An 18,850-nucleotide genomic window follows, 5' to 3' on the forward strand; every position below is an offset into this window, starting at 1 on the left:
GAGTTTAGGTGTCCTAATTTCACAGATGTCATTAGTGTATGTATATACAACACTGAGTTACTAAGATTCGTACATAATGGTAGCTTTTTTTCTCTCTCTAAAATTCAGTCATTTTTAAAATATAATGTTATTTTGTTTGTGCATTATAGAACTCATTGGGACATCCTTCTCATATATGAAATATAAGTGAGAAAATATTTGAAAAATAAAATATCTTACACGATATGATTCTGAGTGTCTTTCCCACAGTCAGGTCCAGTTTTCAATTTGCAGGTCGTGGCCTCACAGCAAGAATCAGTGCAGTCCTTCAAAGACATACACAATGATAAATGTGGGCTGAACATTGCACTTTCCACAGACCTGGCCCATATGGAACAAGATGGCAATGAAACTCCACTTTTTCCATTACTCTGCTATACAAATTCTGGTGGAAATGACCAAGGAAATTCGATAACAGGAAAAGTTTGTTATGCGTAAGGAAAACTACCTCTTAAGAGGCCAGAAAAAGAACTGTCGGTGAATTAAAAAAAAAAAAAAAAACAGTGCTATAGAGTCGTTTCCGACTCATAGCGACCCTATAGGGTTTCCTAGGAGCACCTGGTGGACTTGAACTGCTGACAGTCGATGAATTACTCCAAATAAATTTGACCTAGATGATATTATTGGTAAATTAATTCAAAACTTGAAGTATATTTACATATTATTCAAGCTATTTAAAAATAGAGAAAAAAACCTCCAATTTATTTACCAAGCCCATGCAACCATCAAAAATGATAATGAACACACACACACATGCTTCTCAATGTGAGTACATAAGCAAAAACTTAAATAAAATATTAAAAAAGCACCAGTTTATTAATATAACTTTTTATTACAACAACGCGGGTTTTTTTTTTTTTAACCCAAAATGCAAGGGCAGCTCAGCTTTATCAGATAAGTAATATAATTCACTATACTGAGACTGAGGGAGAAAGAAACTAATGTTATTTGGATACATGGTTAGTAAAAATTAGGTAGCCATTATTGAGTTATTTAATTGTATTTAAAACTATGGACAGAATGATATATCATCATAATAAAGAAAATGTATCTAACCAATAGCAAAATATATTCAATAAAATAAAGAATAAGACAAGGATTATTTATTTTCCTAACTTTTGGGGGTATTTCAACAAATACTATGAAACACGGAAAACATATGGAAGCATAATAAGTGAAAAAAGGAAACACATTTTCACTATTTGTGTGTAATATGAATCTCTATTTGGAAAAAATAGAGGATCAACTCTAAAAATATTAGGTGAGTCAATAAGATAGTTGAAAATAATAACAAAAATATCAAAATAGTAATAATTAGATGGACTCTAAGATGAAAAGAAAATATTACACTTACTAATAGCAAAATGAAAAACAGAAAAACACTTCAGGGCAAACTTCTATGTGGTACAATAACCACATGAAGAACTTTGTAACTTTCCTGAGGAACTTTAAAGGCAATTTTATTGTTGCCATTATACAAATTTATTATTGTGAAAATGTCAGTGGTTTTCAAAGTAAAATATGAATTTAATGAACTTTAATCAGAATCTCAATTGCTTTTTTGGGTAAACTGACCAACAACAACAAAAAGAAGCCAAAAAGAAAACAAACACAACCACCAAGGTATACGGAAGAATAAACACTGAAGGACTATCATACTGATATGTAGATTCTGTAATAAAAAAAGACTCATGCAGAGATTTGCCACACGAGATATTAAAATACATTGTAAAGTTATGATAATAAAAATAGAGTGATGTTTGTACAATAATAACTAAGCAGACAAACGTAGTAATTTTTAAAATCTAGAAGAAAACCTAAATATATATACCAGAATAATAAAATAGTATATGAGACTTATGGGAAACTGTATTATTTAATGAGGAGTAGTATAAAAAGAATATATGTTATTTTCTGGATAAGAAAGCAAATTTTAGTTGTTCATAAGCCTGAGCCTTTTAGGTTTATTTAACTACATGAGAAGCAAATTAATAAAATATGTAAAAAAATAGGAGTTGACTACTATAATTTAATAATATTGGATCTTAGACATCATATAGACAGTAGTTTTCATTTACTTTCGGTCAGCACACATTGATATAAGCCATTTACCTGCTTGAGCTAGAAGTGCCTAGAGTTATACACAACTTTGATTATCTTCCACTCAAGACACCACATGGGAATATAAGTAATTAAACAATGAGATGAGATGAACTGTAATTATAAAATGCTATATCACTTGTAAAATTACATATCTCATTGCAATTTAACAAAATATTTTCAACAATCTTCTGAAATGATTAAGACATACTATATAATCTAATATAAGCTAACCGTTTTCTGTCTAAATCTAAATAAATTGTGACATAGCAAGGCTATATGACTTCCCATTGTCATAAAACCATCTAAAATAATGGATATATCTTAGGTCACAACTGGCTTCACCAATTATTAGCTTTGTATCTTTGGAACAAGTTATTTATCTGAACCTCACTTCTCTAGACTGGGATAACAGTACATATTTTAAAGGTTTGTTTAGAGTGATAAAGATGGCATATGTAAAAGCATTTTTAAAGTTGCATGACGTGTGAAAAATCTCTTTAAATGTTAACTCTTACTGTTTTTAATTTTAAAAGTTAAAAAAAAAAGATTAAGACAACAGAATCTCTTTTGTAGAAACCTAATATGGGATTGCCAGTGGAAATTCTATCAGAGACATACCTTAGAGTACGCTGATGCCGTGACGATGTCGAAGTTTTCAAAGATTTGCAGAATTATAATTATGTTAGATGGTTATGTTAATCACTCATTCTTTACAGGTCTACATGATTGTTTTATTTGCTCTTTTTCCATTTTACTTACTCCTTGGTTTACACACTGACTCAATGAGAAAAGAGCACCACTTTATGGAACTTAATTTAGAGATCTGTAATTGTGAGTGCTCAGCCACTGACCATTTTGATTTTGTGTAATTTAGGATTCCTGACTAACAGATCTAGGAATGATCATAAATGACACATTATAGCTAATGATTTCCTTCCTTATATTCAACTTCCTACCATCCTGTCATAATCATATCATGACCTGTGAAATGCCTTTTAAAAGATGATTAAAATCAGTAGCAAAAACACAAGGGCAAGTTTACTTTTCACTATGACACCAAGCTTATCTTTTGAAGGAATTAAAAAAAAAAATTAAAACGGGGGGGGGAACTGTATAATTCTTATGTTCCAGTAACTGTAATAAATATTTTAAACTTCAGATATTTTCATACCTTGGAGGAGCCACAGTCACAGTCTTCTCCTAATTCCAGCAGTTGGTTCCCACACACTGGTGTTGTTATTATATTTTTAGAAATTGGTGCTTGCAGGAGGCACTTAGGTTTTTGAGATAAAAGGTATCTTCGAAAATGTGAGCGGGAGGTTGTGCTGAAACCCTTTGGGAACTTTGAACTGTGTCCAGAAGAAAAATCAGAAATGACATGATACAGAGTGCTGTGGCTTTTGCATTAGAAACGGACATGAGAATCTGACTTGTCTAACTATCCTACTTGGTTCAGTGGAAATGCTGACTTTGACATCTGTTTAGGATTGCACTTTATTATACGTGGAGGGCAATCAAGCACGTATACTATGCTAGTTGGAAAAAACATCCATTTTCCTAGACATCCCACTGTAGAGTTGGAAGGATTTAAATTCTTCTGTGGATTCAGTACTGTTCTAAATGGCAACAGTGATGAACTTCATCATTAGTTATCATCCACACATCTTGTCATTCAGGGAAGAGAAATAAGAGATTTCATGAGCAGTGGGAGGAAATAATTGCAGGCCTATTGGTTTTGTGGACATGGTTCTCCTCTAAGCTGTGAGCACTTCAAGAACAAGGCAGTGTTATTCATTTTTTCCAGCCCAAGTCCTTGCAAAGTGCCTGCCTGGCATTAGCAGGCAATTAATAAATATGCAAAAATGGATTGATTAATTGATGGGGATATATAAATATGTTGTCCTAATCTTAATTATATCCATATTTTTAGAAAATATGATATTATTTTAGGGTAAAATAATATGATGACCATAGTTATAAGCTCTATCTTGTCATCATTGAAAATCTTAAAGAATGAGCCCTAATAGCAGGAGAATAAATTAAAGGGATACACAGCCTTCAGCGACAAATACCCAGTTAACGTATGTAGACTACATATGAATTCCTTAAGGTTCTGGAATATTGCTTTCTCTAGGGTGACAAAGTCTCACCTCAGATATTGATTCATCACACAACTCCCAGAGGGACACTCGGTGTTAAATGGAACATCAGGCATACCAAGGACATGGCCTAACTCATGTGACATCACTGCGACAAGAGCCACATTATTCATTCTTTTAGCCTGGAAAGAATTAGAAGGTTCCATTACTTTCTATTTTATTTAGTTATTTCTTAGTTATTGGCAATGCACAGAATTAACAGAAAAAAAATAGTGTAAGGGGTGAAAGGTAATATGTTACAAAGGTCCATTCCCTATCATTGCTGACTGCAGAATGTTGAATGAACAATTTGAAACTGTTGGCTCCTGAAATCAACATGTAGTCGTTGAACTAATGGATAGCAATTTCTCAGTAAACGATTGTTAAATTAATTGCATTCCTCATAGGAAATATTAAAATCCAATGTACCGTGGACTCAGAGGTTTCCAAAAACTATTCCTATGGTGCCTAGAGGATTTACAGTACCTGGCTATATGACACGTACATGCACCTTAGTTACTTGTCTGAACCCTGGCAATCAATACCAAAACCAAACCCACCGCCGTCAAGTCAATTCCAACTCATAGCAACCCTGTAGGACAGAGTAGAACTGCTCCATAGGGTTTTCAAGGGTGTAAATCTTTAAGGAAGCAGACTGCCACATCTTTCTCCTGAGGAGCAGTTGGTGGGTTCAAACCAACAGCCTTTTGGTTAGCAGCCAAGTGTTTTAACCACTGCACCAGCAGGAACAATTTAGTGTTATCTCAGGCCACAAAAAGCACCTGGATCCTCTTTCTATCCCAATCTTTCTGCTTTTATGTCTTAACACCAACTAAAGAGTGGTGCCTTCTGAGAGGGCCAATGTAAAAGGTTCCAAAATCCAAGGAATATTCAGTGGAATGATCTGCCAGTAGTTTATTTCTACTTTTATTTATTTATTCAACAAGTGTTCATTATGCCAACTCTGCGTAAGGTATTATCTTGGTCTTCATAGAAGATATAGAACCGTAGGGAGTCTTACTACGAGTTTACAAACCTCAATAACAGCAACGGAAGATGGAGAACACAAGGAATTCGCGGCTGCCATTCCTACATGTCGATTGTTGAAGCTAATTCCACTGCATGAAAGTTACAGATATACTGTTACAATCTGAGTCTTCAGACCATTAGCTCCCATTAAATATGTTATAGATTTCCTTTGTTGCCTGAGCTCTTTTATATTCACTAGGCCCTAAAATGCTTCTCCTATCCTACAGCATTCTAATGACCACAGATGTTTATCCACATCTAGCTTCATTTTTTCTTTTATCTGACACATGCCTCCAATAATTTCACAAGTAAATTGCTAAGAGTAGAACGTCAGGCACTCTGAAAACTGGGGAGATATAACTGAACAGAAATCCCTGCTAAGAAACCTGGGGGATAATGATCCACCTGCCTTCATACACCTGGTCCTGCAAAGCATGTGCTCACCTGAGGAGCTGAGCATGGTCATGGATCTTCTTTTTCGCCAGGTTAGAACGATGCCAAATCATGAAATTGTTAAAGGTGACTCCTGTATTGGGTACCACCTTTATCTTGTCACCATCAGACCAGACTTCCATACCTACCAAAGCCACATGAACATCTATGGTGTTATAAATCTGTGAAAAGAACATTTTTCTTTATAAAATGTTCACAATTCCTTTAGTGTTTTAGACTTTCTGTTGACCACAAGTGATGAATAGACCCATCCCATTTTGAAAATAGAAATTCTAGAAGTTGCTTTTGCTACATGTAATTTTACCTTGATGTTGACCTTTGCCCTGTTAAATTTCCTACAACTGCTAACCTAGAGTCATTGTGACCCTATTAACCCCTTATTTTTTTTAGTAAAATTATAGGGAAGTCCCAGGCTCTTATGTGGAAACAAGTGCTTACATGACAGATATCTTACCACATTGAGCAGGTTGATCACATCAAACAAAAAGCTTCTTATTAAAGTTAGATTCCTCTTATGCAACTTATACTGTAAAAAATAATATGCAAAGTATAGTTAGAATATCAAGTTAAAATGAGAAAGCTGATAGGGTATAGGATTTCATATTTTAAAAATTATACATTTTAATACAGTTAAACATCTACTCATTCTTCCTTATGTAAGGCTCTGTGTTTCAATAAATTGTATTTCAAATGTAAGAGGTTTTTTTGGTAAGAGAAAAATTAGGCATTCATATAAAATTTTAGTGTTTTTTGTCTTTAGGTTAAATACATGAAATTAAAATTTTTAGAATTTTTAAACCAATTCAATACTATTAAAATTTGATTACAAAAGCAACATTTTCCAAAGAGAAAAAAAAAACTTCAGTATTTTTTTCTTTGTATATGTAAATACAATTTGTAAGGTATATACAATTTTGTGTTTACTTTATATTTACATGATGTAGTGAGAATTTTAAAACATATTTTAATAATCTATTCTTTTTATCATTATTGACATTGATTTCCTGTAACTACTGGGCGAGATATATATATATCTCCATAATCTGAATACTTTGGTAGCAGATGGATATTAAAGAAGGTAAGTGAGTGAAAACTATTGCTGGCAAGGCAGATAGAACAGACAAAACACCCAGGTGGCTAAACTCTGTATTGTTCGCTAAAATTGTTGCTTGTCTTGTTTGGGTAAGTCAACTTAAGAGTTGACTTAATGGTCCAGGAGCACACATATTTCATACTTACAAAGGCATTATCCAGCACCAAAAAGAGTTCAATGTATTTCTTAGCCCGAAGAAAATCTTCTTGCTTTACAAAGAGTAAAAGAACATTATTAATAATTACTTTCACCCTGAAAGTTTCAAAACCTTGCAAAGAAAGTCCACTCCCCGACCCCGGAGAAAAACTGAATTGAAGAAAAGTAAAGCAATTACAACCTTCACGTGCACCAGTCACTGTTGAACACACCAGTATGCCATTATCATTGCTGAGACATTTGAAATAGATGAGAACTTAAAAGAGCTATACTCACTTCTGAGTTACTGAGTGACCTAGAGGTTCGGATCAGGCCTTGTTGCCTGCCAACGTTTCTCACACCACAGGTGTGGTTAGCTGGGTCAAGTTCCTCCTGGCTGTCTGTGAGGACAGCGTGTTCTTCCTGGTCTGTGCTCTTCAGAGGCTTTATCATGTACCTCTGACCATGATGTGTGAAGTATCCCCTATAAAACACAGAGATTTGCATTTCAGGACTTCCTACCACTCAGAGTCATCTAAACTGACCTGAGTAAACTGATCCCTCTCCCATCACCCCATCCCAATCTCATATGTACAGATTTCGTTCACAGGCCTTTCAGCCAACTTTTGCTAATGTAAGTACTAATCAGTATAGTAAACTGAAGTCAATCTTACTAGAGAACTGTGAACAACTAAAATGAAGCTATTCAAAGAATTTTGACCTTACATCATGAACTCAGGAAATATTTTTCCATGGTGTATCCATTCATTCAGCAAACATTTCCTCCTAGATCCAGGGAATATAATAAAAGTCTCTGCCATTGAGTCAATTCCCACTCATTGTTACCCTATAGGACAGAGTCGAACTGCCCCATTGGGTTTCCAAGGCTGTAAATCTTTATGGAAGCAGAGCGGCTGGTGGACTTGACCTGCTGACCTCTGGTTACCAGCTGAGCACTTTAACTACTGTGCCACCAGGGCTCCAGGGAACATTATAGATGCTGAGAACTCTAGAGGGGAGAAAAAATGCTTAGTAGGCCAACCAGTATAGCAAGTAGTAGCTTTAAGAATCCTTCTTCCAGGTAAGATAATTAGCTCAGAAACATAAAGTGAATCCGTGTGATGGAAAATTATGAGGCCAAGTAGTCATTGAACATTATACCTATGAGGGTATTTTGTGATGTGAGGAAAAGCTTATGACATCATGTTACATATGTACCTTGTTGAAAGAACAATTATGTAGATTTTTTTCATATTTCAATCATGTAAAATGTATGTTTCTCAATATGCATAAGAGGCTGCAATCATGACAAAATGTTAAGAATAGTGATCATTCAGAAGCAAAAATTTGGACTAGTTATTTTCTTATTTGTGCTTTTTCTTATTTTCTGAATTTTCCCTAATTGTCAAGGATTGACTTTTGTAAATAGAACTATACACACATACACATATACACATAAGTTAATGTGGGACAATTGCAGGGTAACCCGCTGCCACTGAGTCAATTCCAACTCATAGCGACCCTACAGGACAGAGTAGAACTGCCTTATAAGGGTTCTAAGGAGCGGCTGGTGGATTCTAACTGCCGACCTTTTGGTTAGCAGCAGAGCTCTTAACCACTGCATCGCCAGCGCTCCAACTGCAGCGTAGACTCTTTAAAAAATATAAAACATGTGGGTTCAGGGAATGGGGTGAGTAAACACGGAAATAGATACAAGTGTCATCAGGGTTGTTTAAAAATGGCTAGAGCTGGCTTCTGCTACAGCAGCAGGTTATGAAATAAGTATAAGAATGATACTTTCCTCTTTAGCCACATATATTTGGCATTTTAATGATTGTTAAATTTTACCAAACTAGTAAGAAAACAAAATATCCAGAAAGACTTAATTCTGTGTAACAAAATTATGCCTGATGTTTAACATTTTGTGGATAGCTCTCACCTCAACCCATCACAAGTACTAATGCTGGCAACAGAATCCTTTTCATTTAGGGTGTGGCCTTCATAGTAACAGTGTTCCTGGAGGTAGACAAAAGAAATTCTGTTTTAGATTCTTTTTTTTTTTAATTATTATAATAATTTGTGTATCATAGTTGTGTAAAAGCTGTCATCTGCAATATTCAGCAAAATTTTTCAAATAGTGACTGTGCCCACACCAGTTTCCTGAAACAAAAAGCCGTGAGAACCTCAAAGTTTTCTGAATTGCTCCACGGGTGACCCTAGCAAAATGTCCGTATTGGTGGCTGAGCTATCTTCCCGACACTAATTCGTACTAAGGAAGAAAATGCAGGTAGGTTGATCTAAGCAGGCTCCTGGATAAAGAGGAAGCTGCAGCTAAGCAGCCAACACCCTTGAGACTTGCTGTACTCCTGGAGAGCTCTCAGGTTTGAGGGCCAACTTTTAAGAGTTTAGCTCTCCTGTGGTGAATCTCAAGGAGCCCTGGTGGTCCCGTGGCTAAGCACTGGCTGCTAACTGAAAGGTTGGCAGTTTGAATTCACCAGTCATTCTGTGGGTAAAGATTACAGCCTGGGAAATCCTGAGGGGAAGTTCTGCTCTGTCTTGTAGGGTCATTATAAATCTGAGTCAACTCAAAGGCAACAGATTTTTACAGTGCTGAATTCCAGTGATACTGTGCATCACATATTAATAAAATGAGACATCTATTTTTTTCTAGACTCGGGTCCTCAAAAGGCTGCACTACCACTCCTGTGCTCCTCATCACAATTGGTCCACTTCACCATTTTCGTTGGTCTATTCAAGGAATCCCTTAACCAGTGTCAAAAATGAAGAGCACTTGCCTACCACTGCTGTTGTTGTTGTTAGGTCCTGTTGAGTTGGTTCCAGTGACCCTATGTACAACAGAAGGAAACACTGCCTGACCTGGCATCATCCTCACAATTGTTGTTATGCTTGAGTCCATGGTTGCAGCCACTATGTCAGTCCATCTCATTGAGGGTCTTCCTCTTTCTTGCTGACCCTCTACTTTACCAAGCATGATGTTTGTCTTAGTTATCCAGTGTTGCTATAACAGAAACACCACAAATTGGTGGCTTTAACAAACATAAATTTATTCTCTCACGGTCTAGTAGGCTAGCAGTCCAAATTCCGGGTGTCAGCTCCAGGGGAAGCTTTTCTCTCTGTGTTGGCTCTGGAGGAAGGTCCTGGTCATCAATCCTCCCCTGGACTGGAAGTTCTCAGTACAGGGATCCTGGGTCCAAACAACATAGTCTTCTTCTGGCACTACTTCCTTGGTGGTATGAAGTCCCTAAGTCTCTCTGCTCACTTCTCTCTTTTATATCTCAAAAGAGACTAATCTTGTAGATTGAGTCCTGCCTTGTTAACATAACCCCTGCTAATCCCACCTCACGAACATCATAGAAGTAGGATTTATAACACATTGAAAAATCACATGAGATGACAAAATAATGGACAAACACACAATACTGGGAATCATGGACTAGTCAAGTTGACACACATTTTTTTTGGGGGGTGCAATTCAATCCATAATAATGTCCTTCTCCAGGGACTGGTCCCTCCTGATAATGTGTCCAAAATTTGTGAGACCAAGTCTCACCACTCTCACTTTTAAGGAGCATTCTGGCTGTACTTCTTCCAAGACAGATGTTTGTTCTTCTGGCAGTCCCAGTATAGTCAATAGTCTTGGCCAACACCATAATTCAAAGGCATCAATTCTTCTTTGGTCTTCCTTATTCATTATCCAGCTTTCACATGCATACATGGTGATTAAAAATACCATGGCTTGGGTCAGGCATACCTTTGTCCCAAAGTAACATCTTTGCTTTTTTTTTGTCTACAGCAAGAGACTCAGAAATGATTGGTTACTCATATAAGCAAAGTAGGGAGGCACGTATGTGGTATGATCTAAGAAAACGAATGAACAATCCCTTGTTCAGAATAAAGTGGCTTTCTTGAGAGCCTGAAGTTCCGTCCATGTTTATCTGTGCTTTGGAAGAAAACTTGTGATTCATAGACATTTTCTCATAGAAGATTTGGGAAATATACCACATTAGGAGTCATTAGCTATTAATTTGAGCATAAATTACTCTATTAGGTACTTTCCCCTGAGGAAATTTTGCTTCAGCAAGATTTTAGATATTCATGAAATGAGAATTTTGATGTAACAAAGGAAGAAAAGGCCATTTTGTCAAAGAAGTCTTAGTCTATTTTCACAGAGGCATACACATTTGGGGTGCCACTGCATGATTGTGACAGTTTGTTTTTTTCTTCCCGTTCTTTCCTTAGCCATAATTCTCTGTTGTGTCTGACATCTGGGTCCTAGCATAATCTGTAGAATGTGGTTTAACTGGATATAAAATATATTAAATAACTGATATCCTAATAGCTGACCCCACCATAAAGGTATATATCTTTATCTTCAGAAAATAGTAAAGAGTGACATAATATTATTTATTGAGGAGAGTATTTCCAGCCTATAAATAAAATGATCTAAGGGAAAGTGAGCTTTTGGTTGGTTCTAAAAACATACTACTTAGAAGCCTCCTATTACTCCTACTTTTAAAAGTAGACAGTGATTTCATTCGTTGTCTCACTGGTCATAGATGACCTCCTTGCTACCAGATTCATCAATTTTTTTTTTAAGTTGTCCATGGACCTATGAATCTTATAAAGTAAGAGGCAGATCCCAGAAAGAGTCTCAGAAAGCCTTTGACCCTACCATGTTCTGAGGGCTCGTGGTGACCTCCTCTCCTCTGGATGAGTAAACCGTTTCAGTGTAGTCTGGTCCTAGGAGATACCTGTAGAGAGGAGAAAGCGGCATGATGCACTTAGGTTGGTAATAAGTAAAGGCCGAGTTTGCTGATACAATCTTTTGCACTAAAGGAGCAATAACGTCTACAATGAGAAACAGTTGACATTCTGACCCACTGTTTTTTTTCCAATAGTAGAACTCTACTGCTGAAGCAAATCAAAGCATTAGTTATGCCTATTAGATTTGAGGGAATAAATGCCCTCAGCTACTTTGCAGCTACAGATTCTTCCTTTTCAAAAGAGTCTTTTGGAATCCTTTGGCACCAAAGGCATACCCTCCACAGAATCTCTGAATGGTATTGGATCACAAGTTTGCATAAAGAACCATTGTATTCAGTGAGTTTACTGACTACTACAGTAGTTGGTGCAGCCTGACCCTGTAGTATGCATCCCAAGGCCTTTGCAGCCTGCATCCATCTTGGACATGTATTCTTATTTAAACCATAGAAAGCCACATCAAAGATTTGAGTTTTTCTGCATAGAGAAGATTTTCAGAAAATTCCAAGTATCTTTAAGGAAGAAAGGCATTTATATGTGACGTTTCTGTTTTACCCCTTGTATATAATTTCTTAGGAGAGTGTCAACCTTCTTAGAGAGTGCAAACTAATTACATTTAAAATTCAATAGGTTCCTTGTCTCCCTCTCTAACCACAAAGAATAGAGCCTCAAGATTTATTTTTCACATCCTCTTAGCAGAATCCAGTGTGATTAGACTGTCAGGAAACATAACTTACTCAGTTTTCTGTAGATGAAGAATGATTTCTTCTCCATTTAATATAATCTGATACTGAACTTCAGGCTCATATTTTTCCTAAAAATATTTAATGGTATAATTAAATTAAAAAATATATATTTCTGAGTCTATCTAAATAATTATGATACAGTAACAAAAGTAATATATAGTATGAGAACAATAATACAAATGCATGTAAGACAACAGCATTAGTTCCCTTATGCCTTTAAAACATGTAAAATAAAACATAAATTGTAAATCAAGATGGACTTCCAGAAAGTGCCATTATATGGAATTAAATAATTAAGGATTAAACAAATTCTACATATGTGGAATAGAGCTTATCATTTAGCCTATCGAATAGCACACTGTCTTCGGTGTATCACAATGGATCCTTAGTGGGATAACAATCAGGTATATATTTTCTTTACTTTAAACCAAAAACACTGTATTAAAGAAAACAAAATCTAAGAATTAAGGTAAAAGTGACAAAATGGGGGAATATTTGTAATTATATAATAGAGTTAATATCCTTAATAATTTCAAAATCTTATAATTAATGAGGTAATGTTAAAGTCTCTGTCCTAGATACAATAAAAACAAAACAAAACAAAAAGACAATTCGTGGTGGGGAGCTTGGGAGGAAAATATGGGAAGTTTGGAGAGACTGGAAAGTAACAATATCTCTTTGTAGAAATGGCTGCCCTTCCTGTGATTTTTTTTTTTTTTCCACACACTTGAAGAAATGTTTAAGCAGCTTTGTTCTTTATGATCCCTTCCTGTTACTTACCTGTAGCAGCATTCTGAGACATGTTGTGTTCTCCCCTAGACAAAGGGGAATTGGCTATCTGGGCTCCAAGATTGAATCATTAGATGTTGATTGTGACATCACTTCTATTAGTGAAAAACCTCTTTCTTTTCTTCAAAAGATTGTAAAATCTACCACAGTCATTCACATTGCTTACCTCTTTGCCATGATTCTCTGTCTGGTTGTTCTTTGTCTCTCTTGTGTGAAAAATGTGTAGTTTCTTAGGATAGACCACTTCATACAGCTTTAATTCCTGTGTTTGCTTTATAGCTGTTGCTAGAGAAAAAGAGACAATATTGATGTAAAGGATTTAAAACTGTTTTTATGTTTGGTTGCTTGCCTTTGTTGAAAGGATAGGAAAGACTAAATTCCACTGTAGGGAGCAAAAATTGAGGACAAGTTTATAGTCAAATTAAGCTTTGGTGAAACAAAATCATTCTTTTATTCCCTCCCCCAATTGTGAAACAACTCGAAGATGATAAAACAAGTCTTGGGGTGATCTCTCAGTATATGCAAACTCTGGGCCACCATCCCCAGAAAGGGTAGTGTTGGATTAGAGCAAAGTTTGCAGGGTCCATGAATTCTGCCTGTAGTGACCCAGTTCGTTCTTCCTCTACAGTTTCTTCACAATTGTGAATTTCTCCCTCATTGTCTTCAGAGACCTCTCTTTTCCCTTTCAATGTCCTTTTCCCTCTGTGGTGCAGTCCCTCATTTCTCTCCAAATATTCTTAAGAAAAGCTCTATTGTTGTCGTTAGGGGCCATTGAGTCAGTTCCAACGCATATCAACCCTATGTGCAACAGAACAAAACACTGACCGGTCCTGCACCATCCTCGTAACCGTTGCTATATTTGAGCCTATTGTTGAAGCCACTGTGTCACCCCATCTCTTTGAAGGTCTTCCCCTTTTTCATTGACCCTTTACTTTACCAAGCATGATGTCCTTTTCCAGGGACTGGTCTCCACTAGCTCTGGTAGCAGTTTTTTTTTTTTTTTCTTCTACGTGCTCTTTGATGCTATTAAAATTCCTCCAACACAGGACAACAAAAACTTTATTTTCTTTGAAACCTGAAGTCTTGAGGGCAAACATCAATGAAAGAAAGGGAATAGTGATTTATTGTGGTACTGTGGAATACAACTGCTGGTTAACAGCTTGGCAGCAAACCAAAAGGTCAGCAGTTGGAATCCACCAGCCACTCCTTGGAAACCCTATAAGGCAGTTCTAGGGTCGTTACAAATCAGAATTGACTCAGTGGCAACAGGTTTTTTGTAGCAGGAGATTTCGATAATCCAAGAGAAAGGTGGCGGTGGCTTAGATAACAATCAGTAGAAACAGTGAAAAGTCGTCAAATTCTGGACATATACTGAAGGTAGAATCAATAGTACTTGTGGGTATTTAATATGGAATGTAAGAGAAAGATGAGTCAAGGATAACTTGGTATTTTTTGTCCTGAGAAAAGAGAATTGTCATTTACAAACTTGGAGAAAGATGCAGGTAGAGCAGAGTTGTAGGGAAAGGTTATGGACATGCTAATTTTGGATGTCTAGACATCCAAGTGGTTTTACTGGAAATAAAGTGTGCACTACAGTATGAATAAGTGCAGCTGGGAACTGTTCTTTTATGAACACTGTTTAAAGCCACAAGATTAGATAGATCACCAAACGACTGAATGCATCTAAGAAAGAGTATCAAGGACTGAACTTGGGGATACTCCAATATTAGAATAATGAGGAAAAGGGGAGGAACCAGTAAAAGAGGACAGTGAGGTAGGGTGTACAGCAAAAGAGATGGTGTGTTTTACACTGAGGGAGAGAGAGAGAAAATCGTGCCTGAAAAATAACCTCTGGATTTAATATCACTGAGGTCGTAAGATCTGTCTTGGTGAAGTGGTGAGGATGAAAACTCTGTTGAATCAGGTGTAGGAGAGAACGGAGAAGTGGAACTGGACAGTGTTTCGACTGCTCCTTTGAGGACTTTTGCTGCAAAGGGGAGAGAAAAAATAGGATGTTAGCTGGAAGGGGAGGAATTATAAGGGTAATTTTTGTTTTAATTTGAGAGGTGTAATAACAATTTTTGTATGCTCATGGGAATGATTTGGTGAAGAGTGTGAAATAGATAAAGGAGGAAAGACGGGGCGGGTGTTGTCAGAGCAATATCCTTGAGTAGATGAGAAAGAATGAGATCTAAGGGACAAATGAGAGTATTAATGTGTGCCTGACCCAAGCCATGGTATTTTCAATAGCCTCATATGCAAAACTTGGACAATGAATAAGGAAGGTCAAAGAATAATTGATGTCTTTGAATTATGGTGTTGATGAAAAATATTGAATATACCATGGATTGCCAGGAGAATGAACAAATCTGCCTTGGAAGTACAGCCAGAATGCTCCTTAGAAGTGAAGGTGGTGAGACTCCTCACAAATTCTGGACATGCTGTTAAGAAAGACCAGTCCCTGGAGAAAGACATCATGCTTGGTAGAGCGTCAATGAAAAAAAGGAAGACCCTCAATGAGGTGGATTGACACAGTAGCTGTGAATAATAGGCTTAAAAATAGCAATGATTGTGAGGATGGCACAGGACTGGGCAGTGTTTTACTCTGTTGCACACAGGGTTGCTGTGAGTTGGAACCGACTTGACGGTACCTAACAACAACAACAACGTTAAGGTACTAGTATAGATAACTCATTTACAAGAACAGGACAGAAGGCTGAACTTGTGAGGGCAGGTGCTGGTAAATTGGTGAATAGGGTCAAACACCAGTTGAAACCACCTCCCAAGCCCCCCAAGAAACTTCTGTAATGGTTTCATACACATAAAGCAAAAACAAATGTAATGTTCAAATTATTTTTTGCTTAGCAGTTCCACAGGTACATGTTAGTTTGACCTTGAGGGTCTTATTTGCTTTTGATAATGAAAGTCCATCTGTAACAGATTTCCTAGAATTTCCATAAAGTAGAAAGCTTGAAAGAAGAATGATTAACTAGGTAAAATTATGTATGGAAAATAAAGGAACATAGCAAGTATAGAATTATCTAATTGATTGTAATGTGTTAAAATCATGGCTTTATTGTTAACTGTTGTGCCACCTAAAGTAATAAGAACATAACAAAACAAACAAAAAAACAAACCCATTGCCAATGAGTTTATTCTGATTCACAGCAAATAACAGGAACAGATGTTTAAAAATTCAGGTTAACTTGGGTACTGTGGACTTCACTATCACCATCAAAGTCTGAGCAATTTTAGTGGTTTTTGAGAAGAGTATTGACAGGCAATAGTCAATAAGTTCCATTTTTCAAGAAATATATTAATAAGCTTTTTAGCGGGTGAGAACCAGGAAGGAAAAAAGAAGACACAACACTTTTTTTTTTCCCTCAATCTAATGAAACCATTTTGTTTCACTATTTGGTTTGTACCTCGTCTTGAATGCAATTAATTCCGATGAATAGTACACTATCTTCTGTTCTGAGACAACACTTGAATTTCTCTTCAGTTAGTTAATTAACTTTTTCTTTCACTTAATAATGAAATTATGTCTAATTTAACCCTATTTTACTTGAAAAGTCTTCCACATGGGACAGGTAGTTATCACCACTACTTTGCCTGCCATCCATCCTAGTACAGCCTCTGACGAAATCATGTTTTTGGATAAATAACTGTCTCTTTGTGAGGTAGAAAATATCAAACGATTCAAACTTTATTCAAAATGACATCGGCAATATTTAAAGAGTTCTCATAAACTTAATTTCTGGTCCGGAAGTTAGTTCTAGTGTGTCATTTGGGGTTGAGTGTTCTAGAAAATAAAATAATACCACGGTAGGATAATTGAACGAGAAAGATAATTTCAGAGGCGTCATTTCTAAAGTATTATGCCAATCACAACACCCTGATTTTAAAAGCCTACTTGGAACTGTGAATATATGGCATGATTATTAGTTTAATAACTGTTATACTTTATTCTTTTTTTTGGATAAAGTATTAGGGTTGGACAATGTGAGGAATATATGAGAAACACAAGTGCTAGAGCCAGCTTTATGTATGCAACTTTTGTACATTATCATTAAGCAAGTGAACTTTGTGGTGACATCAGATGGCTTCTTAGCCATGGCCTTTACCTGCTTTGGTAGAAGATTTGCCACAGATGTTTTTAGGAACTGTGAAGGTTCACAACATTTGAATTTTAACATGCTCCATAATCAGCGATAGAATCAATGGACTTAATTTTATTTATAATAGGGAGTATATAGTAGTAGTATCGGATTGACTCATCCATCAGTAAAACATCTGCCTAAAATTTTTTTTTTAATATTCTTTTTCTCTTAGATGCTGTAATTCCACTTAAACCAAAAAACCGGTTGCCATGGAATCAATTCTGACTCATAGTGACCTTATAGGACAGAGAACTGCCCCCTAGGGTTTCCAAGGAGCACCCAGTGGATTCAAACTGCCGACCTTTCGGTTAGCAGCTGAAGCTCTTAAACACTATGCCACCAGTAATTCTACTTAGACCCTACAATTCTACTTCTGAGAATCTTTCTTAGGTAAATATCCTAAAATACAGATCTTTAAAAAGCCTCAATACATGAAGATGTTATTTATTAGTGGAAAAAAAATAGAATCAACAAAGAAATAGTAAATTTTGGTTCATCCATTTGGGAAAATATTGTGCAAACATGAAATTTATTATTAAAATATATAATAATTTGAGAAATTATGAAGAATTTTACCATACATGTTTTATATAGTGTTTTAAAATGTTTTAACTCACATAGAGATATTTATACATTCAGTTTGCTCTTTTAGAGAGAAAGGCAGAAAATATACCAAAATGTATGTAGTGATGATCTTTGGTTCATGAGACCATATTATTTTCTCTCTCTTTCAGTCTATTTCCATGTTCTGTAAATAATACATTAAGGGACTTTATAAAATTCATTAAAATATTCGACTTTTATATAAATATCAATACATTAACACTTACCTTGAATTTGAACAATGAGCCAGAGTACAGAAAGCAGGACCAATGACATGTTGGCTACTTCACGTAGCTGAGAAGTCATGCAGCATAAAGATGTGATCCCCACAGCTGTCCAGTTTTATTCTCCCCTACTTTCTCTTAAAATTGAAAAAAAGAAAGAATTATAACCTCAAACCTTTGTTGTGTGATTGGGGAATGTTTCCTAATGGTGTTGTGAAATTTCCAAGAAATTGCAGTGTAAAGGTCATGAGAACGTTCCTCATTTATGAGAGAGATTTATATGTGGGGTTACAACTCATTAAGGAATTACAGCTGGCATCTTGTATTGATGGTAGAGATGCAGTGGAAATATTTGGACTGAGGCTGAGATGCTGTTGTTCATATTTGGATGCTCACCAAGCTGAGCCATCACTGGCTGTTTAGTATCCTCATAGATATTTACCTACAAATTTATAAAATGTATCAGGATATTCTGTACATATTTTGAGAAACTAGCACAGAAAACACAATCTTTTAACAAAGGTATAACAAGGGTTTGGAAGGTATGGCAGGTTTG

General features: G+C 36.0%; 1 protein-coding gene across 1 annotated transcript; it reads right to left on the reverse strand.

Moving 5' to 3' along the window:
• Positions 1-215: 215 nt before the first annotated feature.
• Positions 216-18,376, reverse strand: ADAMDEC1 (ADAM like decysin 1). The gene is made up of 13 exons (XM_003412371.4): positions 18,298-18,376; positions 13,474-13,592; positions 12,510-12,586; positions 11,684-11,762; positions 8,930-9,006; positions 7,288-7,474; positions 7,002-7,064; positions 6,217-6,288; positions 5,754-5,923; positions 5,317-5,398; positions 4,293-4,423; positions 3,314-3,491; positions 216-305 (listed from the first exon to the last, which is right to left on the reverse strand). Exons 1-13 carry the CDS (start codon positions 18,374-18,376, stop codon positions 216-218), a joined length of 1,404 nt encoding a protein of 467 aa, XP_003412419.3.
• Positions 18,377-18,850: the final 474 nt, after the last annotated feature.

Source organism: Loxodonta africana, chromosome 19, assembly GCF_030014295.1.
Source record: "Loxodonta africana isolate mLoxAfr1 chromosome 19, mLoxAfr1.hap2, whole genome shotgun sequence".
In the NCBI taxonomy this organism is placed as follows: domain Eukaryota; kingdom Metazoa; phylum Chordata; class Mammalia; order Proboscidea; family Elephantidae; genus Loxodonta; species Loxodonta africana.

Excerpts from the sequence above, each read along its gene's own strand:
- ADAMDEC1 (XM_003412371.4), bottom strand. The coding sequence starts at position 18,376 with ATGACTTCTCAGCTACGTGAAGTAGCCAACATGTCATTGGTCCTGCTT. Across the intron at positions 9,007-11,683 it reads CCACGAGCCCTCAGAACATG|GAACACTGTTACTATGAAGG; the intron begins GTAGGGTCAAAG and ends GTCTACCTCCAG. Across the intron at positions 306-3,313 it reads GTGACTGTGGCTCCTCCAAG|GACTGCACTGATTCTTGCTG; the intron begins GTATGAAAATAT and ends ATGTCTTTGAAG.